The sequence below is a fragment of the Motacilla alba genome, chromosome 3 (genome assembly GCF_015832195.1).
Source record: "Motacilla alba alba isolate MOTALB_02 chromosome 3, Motacilla_alba_V1.0_pri, whole genome shotgun sequence".
Taxonomy (NCBI): Eukaryota; Metazoa; Chordata; class Aves; order Passeriformes; family Motacillidae; genus Motacilla; species Motacilla alba.
Genome location: NC_052018.1, coordinates 30,256,103 through 30,269,954, shown reverse-complemented (window position 1 = coordinate 30,269,954; position 13,852 = coordinate 30,256,103). Strand labels below are relative to the sequence as shown.

Genomic DNA, 13,852 nt, shown 5'->3' with positions numbered 1-13,852 from the left:
CAAATATGAACAATAAGTATGCAAAATGTAAAATCATTAGCACATTTATGTACATAAAAGTACTGGAGCAGTACCTCCTCCACATTGCTCTGATTTCCAACAATATCTTATCTTCCAGTTTTAAAGGTTGCATGACAAATTCTGAACTATGTCTGGCATCCATCAACTGATATAATAACTTTTATACAACTTCATCTGGACACAAATCTACTATTTTTAAACAAATTCTTATTTTTCAACTTCGAAGAAAATACGTCTCCTCAAACTTATGCCAGATACAATTTGCATTCTTCACTGGATGGCAGTAGACAGAAACTGCTACTTTTAAAGTGAGGTCTGGATTTAATTTCTACTAGTCTGGTTTATGTTATTCTAGTTTGTCTTTGAAGGAAGTATGAATGCAATCTATGCCTTCTACAAGGATTCCTTTCACCTAGCCAGGACTTCACTGGAAATGCAGTCCACCTATTGTTCAACTATTAGAGATTTCAGAAAAAGGAGTTCTACAGCCTCTATTAATAATGGACTGAAAATGATTATCAGCAATCTGCAGTGTCCTGTAAAGGGACTCTATTAATTAAAGATAATTAATAAGAATTTGAGATGACACTCATCAATTTTTCTTTTTGGACACTGCAAAGAGCTCTGTCTCTAGATTTACTCCAAGACGGAAACAATTTGACACAAATCTTTGGATCCTCCACCACAGAAGTAAAATCCCAGCGGATTTCAAAAGACGTTTATTTTTTGGAAAGAAATCTCCCAGTGCTTGTGCACAAATTTTTGAATAATTTTGAAGAAATACATATTACATGATTAGAGTAAATAGCAGGGGATGTACTAGCTAGATTAGGTTGCTTTTTTTTGAAGGCTTTTTGGGCTCAGAAGAAAGGGCAATGCAATACTAATCTGAGATATTTCTAGGAAATGCAAATGTTCAAAAATAACACTTGCACAGTAACTGATTTATATGTCATTTTTGGCTATTGATTTTCAATGCACTTTTATCCACTCTACCTTTACTTTATCTTTCTCTGGGGCATCATTTACCTTTAAACATCCATGTAAGCTGTTTCTCAGAGAACTTATATTTTATTTGTTCAACATAGAACTGAAAATAGTACATCTTTATTATTTTTGTAGTTGCAGATCATTTCATATTGGCACTCACCAAATGCAAACATTACTTTTAAGATCTTGGGGTTTTTTATAGAGCCATTCAAAGTTTCTTGCTTCATCTATGTTACTTTGGCACCAGGTTTCTGACTGAGCTGACATTTAGATAAGAGAGGATGGATTCCAGACCCTCCTGGGCTTATAAAGTAAAGCACCATAACTCTGAATATGTGCAGTATCTCTCCCAAGTTACAAGCAAAGAACTGAAGAAATTCTTGTCAAATTGAGTTTGTAACAATGCTATTAAATTGCAAAGAATGGGATTACGACCAGGGTTATAATAGCAGCATTTTTAAATTATTTACCTATATATATATATATATATATTTCTTTAAAACTAAATCCTTTTACTGTAGCATATATTCTTTTAGAGTACTGGGGGATTTCTAAAATATTTTCTTAGGTAATAAAATCTCCTGCCTTTCCATCTATTTTTATTAAATACTCCAGAGTATTTCAAGTACTGAAGAAAATGTAACTGAAAAATAATTGGATACTTTACTATCAAAAATGCTTCTGCTTTCTCATTTCTATTTTTTATGGGCTACACACCCCCATCTTCTAACACTTTCCATTTACAATCCTTGTTATAGACAAGTCATATCAAAAATCAGGCAAAAAAATTAATGGCTAAATATAATAGCCATTCAATTAATAAATATACCTCTGTAATTAATGCATTGAATATCCCTCCATATACACACATATACACATATTTATGCTGACAATTAGATACAAAGTATCAAGGAATGCTCAACAATGTAAATCATGTATGTGGAGGTCAGTGTTCAGACAGGTCCCTAACATAATCCTTTCAATAATTTTTATCCAAATACACTGAGGTAGCACTCTGATATGATACTAACCAGGGTCTCCACTCTGTAAAGGCAGACCCTAAACATGTGTCTAGGAGGTAACCAAAAACTTGATTCAGTCATTGAGAACATAAGCCTTTAGCAACATTCAAAATTCTCTGGAATTCATAACACAAAGGAAAAAAACAATCCAAGCCTTAATGCTTTAACAATACTCTGGGAAATTGGTCAAAACCTGAGATCAGAGTCATGAGCCTGAAAGTAGCTACTGAAAGATTTTACTTATAAAACACTATTATAAGACCAACTATATCAATGTAATTATATCAGTATAGTAACTTTCACCCCGGAGTTACATAACAACAACCTTTCTGTTTATAAGAATAACCTACACTGATCATGGAAAATTCTGTCTACTTCAAAAGCAGCCTCAAACTGAGAAGCATAATGAAAACAAAAGACAAAGATGGAAAAGAAACGCTATATTACTGACTTCTACTACCAACAGATGGAGTCAGGGAAAATCACACAAATCCAAATGTCAGCTTAAAACACTGCCACAAAATAAGGGAAAGAGATGTGTTGTCTTAGAAAGACAGAATAGTTAAGACTGGAAGGGACCTCTGGAAGTCTCTAGTTCAAACATCCTTCCTCAAAAGTTGTGTCAGCAGAGCAGATCGCTCAAGGCCATTTGGGTTTTGAGCATGTCCAAGGATGGAGACTGTACAAACCTCTATGTGACACATTCCCGTATTTGACAAAATTTAGTCAAATACATGAGGTTTTTTTTTTAATGTTTGAGTGGAATCTGGAATAAAGTTTCAGATTATGATCACCATTCCTCCTTAAAAATGAGCAGAAAAGCAAGTCTCCATATTTTGAATGTAAAAGCTCATGCTTAGAAAGTTAAAACAAGCACTCATTCAGATGGGATCGGAGAGCAATCTGCTATTTTTGCTATGTACTCCTGGAGCTTTAGGTGATGCTAGGAGACCACAACATCAGATAAATACAGACAGACAGGTTAGCATATATGAATCACAGACATGTCAGGAAACAGTGCCAGGAACTAAAAGGCAATGCAGACAAGCCTTTGGAATTTTCAGTATGAATACCAGCAAGAAACTTTCAAGGTACAAACACAGATAGTTAAAGTAAGGAGCTAAAAGCCAAAGACACAAAAAGCTTTCAGCTCACTGTACTGTCAGCTAAAGACAAAGCAAGATTATAACACTGTTGCTAAATTCTGCCACAGTCTTTTCTGACAATGCTTATTTTATCTGTTCAGGCTTCCTAAATTTGATTAACTTCCTCAGCCAGAAGAAAGGCTTTGTTTAAAAGCACATAGTGTACTACAAGTTACTCCTTGCTGCTGAGTGTTACCATCAGCAGATGAAGACAAACTGAAATAACAGACTTCAAACATACTTAGCTCGAGAGAAAATTCATCTAGACAACAACTTTGTCAATTCTAATTTCTTTTCTACATAACACTCCCTTTGCATCATACCTACTCGTCCTTAGTAACAATGAGCTCTGGCAGGTTTTTGATATTTTATTAAATGTAGTAAAATTTGCATATCTTACGATGCTTTATAATGGTCTCCTCTGATTGTTACAGAACTCACTTTCAATTTTCACCCATCCACAGAAAACTGTTCTACGTACAGACAAAAGAATGAAGTAATGACCAAAGGAGTACAGATATCATCAAGAGAGTAGACTAGAAACCTTGAATTCTGTCTCTTCCAGGTGAAAGAGGGAAGAGAATGAAAAGCAAACTCATCAGCTGATGCTACCTGTAACCACCTCATCTAAGAATGCAAAAGGAAACATTGTAAAGCACATGTAATCAGATATAAGACACTTCTCAGTTGGCAAAAAAAAGAAAGGCAAGGGGAAAAATTGTATGATTAAAAAGAGGAAAAGAGAGAGAAAAATACAGATTTTTTTTTTTCCCCAAATCATGGCCATGTGCATAATATACAGAAAAGTCCTTACCTTTTTCACTGACACTTTCACTTTCTATCTCCACATCTTCACAGCTAGTATATTCTGGTGTTGATGCCCCTTCTTCCTCTGAGCTACTAACTGACATCTGCCTTTTCTTTCCGCCTCTTTTTGCTCTATGAGGCTTTGGAGGGGATGGCCGCACTGATTCCGACTGGTCAGAGCTAAGGGAATCATTCCTTAGCATGGTCTCCATTTTCTCCCGCTTTGCTTTTCGCATGAGAATAGCAGAGCTAGGATCAAGGCGGCTCTGTTTTATAAAGGAATCGTGGTTCTTGTATTCTACGTGTTCTATAGGAACTGGACTATGCCTGGGAGTTGGTGGGCTATGATTAGTTAATTGTTTAGAAACAGAAATTCTTACATCACCTGTTCTGTCTATAGAGTACGACCTCTGAGTTTCCACAAGAGATTTTCTGTCCTGAGTTCCCTGTAATTGTGAGCGTTTTCCTAATTTATTCTCAGGTACCTCCGCTTCCTCCATTTCTGTGTGTGGCAAAGCTACATCACTGTGTCTTCTCTCATGTCGTGCTTTAGAAACTTTGGCGTGCATGCGCATCTGCTGCTCCTCAGGGTGTGGTTTTACAGGGTATCTTGCCAGATTGGGGTCACTCTTGTAACGGGTATGATATTCATCTTCCTTCCTTTGTTTTTCATCATCAGGCACTTTGCCTTCCTCAAGTTTCTCTGGCAAGTCTGGGTAATCCTGTGACTTGCCTTTCTCCAGCCTTCTACCTTCATGCCGCTCTTTACGCTCCCTGTCATCTGTTGGTCCTTCTTTTTGAAGTGAGGATTTTGGCACACGCTTACGCTCACTCTTTACACCTTTGCCATTCTGGTCAGAAACCAATACTGCCTTCTTCCTACAACGAAAAGGAGTACAGTAATATGAAGACTTGAATGGAAAATAGAAATACTTGCATACAGTTATGGAAAACAATTTCAAAACCAGGATAAGCTATGGCAAAACAGAAAATACTAAATCCATTAACATTAATTAAATCTATTAATCCTTCCATCTTAATTTTATTTTCCAATAGCAAACAACTTCCAGAGTCCACAAAAACATAAATTATGAATGGTCCAATTAATGAGTAAAATCAAAAATGAATATTGACATGGATAATTTACCCACATAAGTAAGAAGACCCAGAGTTGTCTCTGTAGTAACTGCAAACTTATGACAGAGTACTGGAGTTTGTTCTCCATTTTTCTGGCAGCAGACATGAGAGTTACAGACTAACCAAACAAGTCAGTCACACTTCAAGTGCCCTGACAGCATAGATATAAATACCACCAAATCGAGTATCTACCCCTATAATATTACAGAAAGAAGTAATATAGTTATAAAAAAATGCAAAAGATAATATATCCAGAAATAGTATTTAAACTAGTTTGATTTATCTTTGAAACTCTACAAAGAAGTGCTCGTTTCATAAGCATGTAAAGGAAAGCAAAGTGATTCCTTGAGATAAATTAATGGTATTCCTTTCTCCAGTAATAAAAGAGGATGAGAAGTTTATTTCTCTATGCAGACATAAGTACAAAACAATAAATAATGAAGCTGCATTAAGATTTTTTTTCTCTTTCATATTCTGCAAGCTAATAAGCAAGCCAAATAATCATAAAATTCCCTTATGGTGGATATTTTTTATTTCTCTCATCATTCCAAATGCCCTTTCATTTAGCAGTTCACATATGAATCCATTAATTTTGAAGAAGGAGGAACACAGCTATACTTCTCAAATACAGTGTATTTGAGAAGAATGAACACCGGGACAAAGTCACTAGGACTTTGTTTTGTGGCACTGAATCTTCCACAACTGACTCATCTTTGGATTACATATCAAAGACCCTCACAAAGAACAAAGTTGGACATCATCCACATTAAGCTCCCTTCTCTTTTTTTTTTTTTTTATCCCCCCATCTCCTGTTTCTCCAGAGTTTTTGGCAATTAACGGGACCTGAGCTTACTACAGATAGTCTTTAATCAGAATGCTTGGAATTAATTTGAAACTCTCAGTGACAAGTAAAGAACACTAATTTTGCATAACTAATATGAACATCTCAGTTTTGGGCATCAAAGCAGAAATCTAAAGTATTTTCCTGCCCTAAAAGTTACAGCTGCTCTGGGGGCCTTCCCTTTGTTGAGGGACCAAAGTCAACAGAATTATGGAAGGGCATCACTTACACAATATATATATGTAACACTAACCTGAATTTGATACAGTTAAACCCAGACAGATCTCCCCCATACAGTAAGCTACCAGCCACTGCTCATCCATTTTCAGCTCCACTAGCTAGGGGAAAAAAAATCATCAACCATTCTGGCCAGAATCTGGAGAATCTTCCATGGCAGACTCCTGTTTTGTTGTCATAGGCTCCCTCCTCAACTGCTCTGCCATCTGCCAGGCAGCAGCCAAAGGAACAGCAACTGTTTCATGGCATTAACCTCTCCTAATTTGCTACTCCTCAACCCTTTCATCAAATGGAATGCAGCTCAGGAATTACCTCTTTAACTCATTTAAAATAGTTTGCTTCTGGTTGCTTTGTTCTTGCAAACAACTTGCTCTGCATTCAAGATGGTACTATTGCTGTTCTACATGAATGTTAACTTCACACATGTAAATGAAGTCTTTTAACTGTATTATTTCTAACAACAAAATTGGAAATATCATTCATGAAGAGATAAAACAGAAGATTTTCTGAAAGAATTCCACAGGGTGTTTTCTGATTGCTTAGGTGTGGATTTTTCAGGAGAGTGTTGCTTTAAAAATTCAAGAATGCTAAAGGCTTGCTCTTGCTTAATAACTTTAAAATACCAGTCAAATTTAAAGTTTAAAAGTAACCTACAATTCTATAGTCAAAGTGTACATCAAAATGCATTGAAGTATATGGGAATATCCATAAAATACATTTTTTTCCTCATTTTTCTTGCACAGATCAAAATAGACAATGTATTTGCTAGAAGTTTATCCTTCCCTGGTGAGTAAATCAATTTAATCTTTGTTTTTACACAGCAGTAAACATACAGAAGGCCCAACTGAACTAGCATTTATAATTGTGGGCTCTATCTAGACAGAAAGCATTACCTCTCTTTTGGAGGTTCACTTCTAGATCTTGAAGCTTGCTTTTGGTCCGGGCCCATAGCCGGCTGCGACACTTCTGCTCCTTTCCTACGGTCAGGCTGCACACTGGAAGAAGAGATTTCCTGTGATGAGGCAGCTGCTGTACTTAAGGGAGTCTGTGACCTCGATCGCTCTTGAAGTCTTGCTTTCTTTTCTCTAGGTGCATCCGAGCTCGCGCCTGTCGCTGTATCACTCAGCGTTCCGTCCTGGCTGGGCGACGGCTGTGGTCCACTTCCAAAAAACCACGCTCCAGATTTCGTTAGGATTTCTTGTTGCTTTCGACATAAATTGCATACCCACATAACCTAGTTGAAGACAACAAGAAGAGTCAGTGCAGCTACCTCCCAGAGCCTGGAATGCATGCTCACTACCGCCGAGCAGGAATGACCTCTGGCTCTCTGAGCTAGTGAGGCTGGTGCTCATGACAGGACCCAGAACATGCTTCTGCACTGGCTAGAGCCAAGCATCCTACAGGCACATGCTATGCGAGCTTCTCCAAAATGTGTTGTCAATATACATCAGTCCTACCTGTGGCAATCCTCCCTCAGCCCAGCCCTAGTTCTCCTCTGAACAGACACCGACAACATGAGCAGTGCTTGTTGGGGGGGTTGATGCAGAGGGGAGTGGGTTGGGTTTTCTCCACTGGTGTGGATCGCTGTCAGGACAAGACAAGCCCACCAGACTGTAAACAGGACTTGTACCTCAGGGGGGCAGTGTCCTGCTCAGCTAACTCCCAACTTCTGTGGTCACAGAAAATTGACACGGTATTTTCTTGTCAATTAATTTTCTCACATTAAACAATTCCACATTATCCTGCAAATAAATTCATTATGCACCGTGAATGATTTTAGCTACACCTACTGCAACTGCTTAGAGGTGTAAATTAAAACCTTAAGAAATCTACTAACAGAAAACTAAATACACAATGAAAAGAATGTAAAAGTACCATATTTTGTACTACTTGCAAATTATCATCATTTTCTCTTTGAGTGATAGCTGCAAAATAAATTAACAAACATGTGTCCCTGTAAATCACAATAAAGTTGTGTGCCTAGACCACGGTGCCTAGGATTTTTTTTTTAAATTTGGGGGGTTTAATTCCTTATACACAGATATACAGGAGCACACACATTAAAGCAAGACTCTATGTTTCCAGCCTGTATACTGCAGAGACAGTCTTATGTACAGGAGCAACTCACCAGAGAAAAATAAATAGTTAATCAAGAATAAAGTATATGAAAATTTAAGAAAAAATTTAGACAAAGAAAAAAACAGTTTTCAGAAAGAAGAAAAAAATAGGCAAAATGCATGAAGGATATAGAAGAGAGAGGATTTTTGTCAGAAATAAAAACAGAGATGAGAGGAAACAAAGCTGATTATTATTAAGGAAAATGGTAAAGAAAATCTCTTAATTTAATATAGAAAGTATATAGGAATGGGTAAAATTGCAATGAGGCTAAGAAGAATGACAAAAGTTGGAAGGAAAAATATGATTGAATTATTTTGTGTAAACACAGGAATGATGCAACAGTCACAAAATTGTACAGCGCTTAAAATAAAAAATAAAGAGGAAAAAAAACACTTAATGGAAGAAACTGAAACAGGACAAAGTTCTGTTACTGAGCTCTTTTACTCTCTGGCCTGTGGAGGTAGTGCATGGCTTACAAGGCACGATGAAAACTTTAGGCATTTCACATATTTAAAATAATTAACATTTATTTAAAACACTCTAGAATGGACTATCTTTGTAGGTCTGAAAACTACATCAGAACTTTCAAGTGCATTCCTGCATTGTTTGACCAAACCACACAGAGAAGACATAAAACTCTTTACCCTCTGTCAGAATTGTACCTTTATCAAAAGATGACTGTTATATTTCTTCTGTTTAAAAGGCTAATAAAGCATCTACTAATATTTTAATTAAAAAAGACCCAACCTTAATCAAAAACTACAATTATTCCAACAGGGGCATTAACATATATCATGATGAAAACAAATAACACTCAGTATGATAATAGAAATAGCAACTTTGACAAAGATAAATTCCAGACCTTTAAAAAAAAAAAAAGCCCTTGATTCCAAAATGCCTAATTTATTCCATCTAATACACCTCAAAAAACAGCAATTCAGTTTATTAGACTATGTGTTCTAAACAGAACAGACTTTTAGTCTACTAGATTATTACAGGTATTCAAAAAAAAAAAAAACCCACAAAAACAAAACAGCAAGGCTAAAAGGAAAAAAAGCCACATTTTAAAATGCTTTTATAGGATTTACCACAGCTGTTAGTTCATTAGACACCAAAAGTGTGCATGCAAATGTGTCTGTGTATAAAATCCACGTCAACACTAGAAACCAAAGTCAGTAACAAAAAATGTCAGTACTTGCATTTTAACAGTTTCCAAGAAAAGTTGAAAAAAGTGTTAATAAAAAAAATAATCAACTAAAGTTTGTTTAAAGGATAGGGAATACTTAAATAAAAGTAAATTATCCTAATTAAATTACATACATGTGTATGTATGCAATACCAGTAACATACTTCCTTTACAACTTAATGTATTTGATAATTTTAAATATGTATAAATCATGTAATAAACTTCAAGAAAATACTGTTAATTTGCATAATCACCCTTGATACTGTAATTAATTTTATGCAAAAATATTATGAGGTACAAACAAATAAGAATAGCTAATGCACAAAGAGACTCCGAAAAATACAGAATACTGAAAGAAGAAATACTAGACAAGTAAATACAAACCCATTTTCTTACAGCTATTTTTAAACTCTGCATCTCGGACACAATACATACCAATCACCACAAATTACACACATAGGAAATCTGTATTATACTCACATAGAAGCTATACTACCACCCCTGCTTAGGAATCTCTTCAGGAATTAAAAAATGCTACAATTGCCTTGAGATCTATTCGGTCCAAAAAGAAAAATAATAAAAGCTCTTCTTTGAGAGGAGAAAAAAATCAAAAATTGAGGTGACAGAAGAGTTTCAGTGACAAAACTGTATATTGAAAAACATTTTTAGAGAAGTATGTGGAGCAAGCAATTCAGCAGCATGCAGGAATTATATCCTGATTGAATATACTGGGATGTGGTCCAAACTAATCCAAACTAAAGCAGGTCTGTGTAATAACTTATCTTAACAATCCACAGATGTTAGGCAACCAAACAAATGCTCTGATGAAGGATTACAGTTCTCTAATGTGGCTTCTGGACCTCCACGCGGTGCATCAGTAAAATGAAGAGTGTAAGACAATTTTACTCTGGCTTGTCACTTCAAAAATAGTTTCTGTTTACTCTCCTCTGGACAGTGAGCTCTGATGAAGTGCTACAGTGAGTCATTCAAAACATCCAGAGTCTGGTTTTTGTTTCTGGGTTTGTTTCTGGTTTATTGTATCCTTGCACATGTCAATGCAATTTCACATGTGAAGCTATTAAAGAGAACCAGTAAAAGGGGGTTCTTCATTCAAAGGGTTCATATGCATGGCTCTGGAAAAGTGCATTTTCACAGCATAGCAAAGGGTTTGGGGCTTTACTGCTACATAACAAAAAAGACCAGTGGCACACACAGGACTCAGCACATGTGGGTCAATAGTTCCCACACAGATTCATGTGGAAACTTGACAGGCTGCGTGAAAACATGCTAGAAGGATCCCATGCTTGCCTTCATGTGGAGTACAGAGTATTTCATTCACAGAAAAAAATATTCCTCAAACTTACTCTTACAGGTACTGCTGAATGTGATCCACAATGAGGAGGAACAGTATTCCTGTACTAACACAACATGAAATTCCAACTTGAAAGAGCCCACAGTAAGTAATATAGATATATATAACTATACGCACAGAAAAAGCATTTTCAGTTACAAAAAAAAAGAACAATCCTACATTATTAAATATTTCAAACCTGCATTTTAGAATGCAGAAAAAAAGGTTTTTTTTTCAAATTAAAATTTGGAAACTTCCAAGCATGCACTGGGAGACTAAAGTTACATTGTGGGGGGGCACAAAAGTTATACCAAATTTATGTGACACATGCCAGGCAAAACTCAGACTGAGGTCAGAGCAACTTCCCCAAATCCTTCACCCAAGCCCGGATTCAGAGGAGGGTCCATAAGGAGCACACTCCTTTCTCTATGCTTCTTGAGTTTGGAAACTGAAATCTCACAGTTAGGATTATTCCCATGCATCCTGCTTCATCCCTGTGCAGCAAATTAGGTAACAAGTGTGCTAACAGAGCAGGCCACAAGCTATTCCTTACTGAACCCTCACACTACCTTAATTATTTTCCTTCTGAAGGGTGTACACACAACATTTTTTAAGGTTGTTGATTTAATGTACATTCCTTCTGCGCACTTTTGGAAGACACTAGTTATTTCAGACAGATCTAATTAGGCAGACCCTCTGCACTGCCTGAGGCACCATTAACTTCAGCCACCAGAGCTCTGCCACCACCCTACAAGTCATCTCTTGAAAGTCAAAGAGAAGAAACTGTAACAATTACCTCCCACAAAATTTTCATTCACAAAATTAAGTTAGATTATGCATCACTTAATGTTTCTGAGATAATATAAAAACATGCAGCAAACCATGAAATTATACAGCATTGCATTCATCTCTTCTGCTATATCAAAATGATTTCTGTAGTAAAATCCTAGCTAAAATGTTGTGATCACTTCACTCCTTTAAAATATAAATAAATAAAGCTGAAAATCTGCTTGAATACTTACATTAGTACAAAATCTTAATAAATAAACAACTCTGCCTTCCTAATGAATGTGTGCTCGTGAGTCCAAGTTTACATTAAATATATTTTTCAAAATGTACAGACAGCTGGGTGCATCCAATAGCTTCTGCTCAGCAAAGGGGAAGGTCTTCTCCCCAACTCCCTCCTCTCTTTCTTCCTATCTGGGCTTGTTCTCTCCCTTTCTTGCTCACAGGAAGGTTCCCTGTGCCACATACTCACTTGTATACTGTTCCTAGATGGTCAGGTTCCCCAGGAGCCACTTGTACTTAAAAACATTGCAGAAACTTATCTGTGTTTTCTTAAACCGGTTTCATTCTCTGTCACATCTATTTTTTTCATATAGGGAATGATGAGTCGTGAAATCATGTGACCAGAAAAAAAAGCAAATGGGGATAAAGGTATGTTTTGCCTACAGCACTGTCTCAGCATCTCCCATCAAATTACATCTGGAAATGACACCAACAGTGGCACACCAGACTTACACACAAACGTTTTTGAGCACTGAAGCCAAATGACACAAAATAATCAGTACCTGTGCTAGGATCTCTGCTCTACTTCAAAGCAAGCTGACTCTGAACAAGGTGCTTCCTGGAGGTGCACCACAGAACACTCAAACTCCCCACCTCCCAGGAAAAGTTGATAAGAAAATGCTCAAGGCAGAAGACCAAGAGTGTGCCAAGTAGCCTTGTGTCAGTTTATTCACAATGATACTCTAAAACTCAGGAATAGTCCCAGATTACATTTAATTTATTAGTAAAGAAGCAACCGAGGAGTCTAGGTTCTCATTTTCTAAAGCCTCTCCCTAGACTGAAGTGTTCAACAGGACTGTGCAATTCTCTGCTGCCCACCTCTCCAGTCAGGGAGAGGACCACCTTGCCCATGCTGATGGTCATCAGACATTCAGGGCTCAGCAATTTCAGGACAGTGACAACAAGCCATTTTAATTTAGTACTCTGTTCTTCCATTCCTATGGAAGCAGATTATCTTCAGAACTTATGTTCTCAGCTAGATATTTTAATTCCAGTTTGGCAAGTAAAGGAAGATTTTGCAGACAGCTGATTGGGCTCTTCCCTATTTTCTGCCCGCACCCTACAATAATGCGCTACCCCACTGGACAAATGCAATAAAAAATTGCACAGGTATGGAAGTTTTCAGGTCTTTACATTCTTAAAAGTTACAAAAAACATGCAGCTCTATAAAATTCATATATATATATACATATATATATTTTATTAGTGTAATCTCTTTTGGCATCACAGAATCGACATGGCAATTCAACCACAAGACAGGTTCATAGGAAACGAGGCTGCTCACAGAACTACCTGTTGCCTTAAAGCCTGTGGTGCTACTTACAAGCTTGACTGAGAGCTTCCAGGAGGGATGTTTAGAAGCCTGCCCTACCAGAATTTTCCACTTGCACAAGAGACTGCACCTCCTACTGTTTTTCTCCTTGCCTTTCAGTTGAGATGTTACATTTTCAAATGAGATTCTATGTGTACAAATAAGGATTTAAGTAAGATGCCTAAATTGTTTCTGTCTACAGTGAAATGACTATAGGCATGTCAGGTATTTAGGTCTCCAGCCAAAGTTTCATATAGAAACAGTGAAATAAAATAAGATCCTATGTCTAATGAGAGCCTAGTGCCTGTAGCAGTAAGTCAGCATATCCCAGCTTGCTGCCACAACAGTTAGGTCCCATGTGCCAGCCATATGTATGTGTCTTATGTATATAGAGCATAAAAAATGGCATCAGAGGCCTACTTTTAGGCAACCGAGCACACAGTTCATGTACTGATCCTAATCATGTTCCTGACCTAGGTTCCTAGATCCACAGCTAAAAACTGCCTGTAGGAGAGGGAAAAGATGCAGAGGAGCAGTGATTCGAGGAGCTAACATCAAAAGGGCATTTCATGCTAGTTTTGTTGCCATTGCTGTTAGCAACAATGTTACTAGTCATT

General features: G+C 36.9%; 1 protein-coding gene across 46 annotated transcripts in view; it reads right to left on the bottom strand.

Annotated features, from left to right (window-relative positions):
- Nucleotides 1-13,852, bottom strand: part of RIMS1 (regulating synaptic membrane exocytosis 1) — a 301,642-nt gene that overhangs the window by 149,573 nt on the left and 138,217 nt on the right. For 36 of the 46 annotated variants that reach the window (XR_005256425.1, XM_038132937.1, XM_038132940.1 and 33 more), the window contains exons 4-6: nt 10,869-10,922; nt 7,094-7,434; nt 3,993-4,864 (exon numbers count right to left, since the gene is read on the bottom strand). Coding sequence is in view for 45 of the 46 variants with exons in the window: in XM_038132937.1 (XP_037988865.1) it covers nt 3,993-4,864; nt 7,094-7,434; nt 10,869-10,922 (1,267 nt within the window). In the remaining variant the exon portion in view is untranslated. Of the gene's footprint in view, nt 1-3,992; nt 4,865-7,093; nt 7,435-9,984; nt 10,258-10,868; nt 10,923-13,852 lie in introns of those variants that run through there. The other 10 variants (XM_038132941.1, XM_038132984.1, XM_038132968.1 and 7 more) reach the window with 3 other exon arrangements.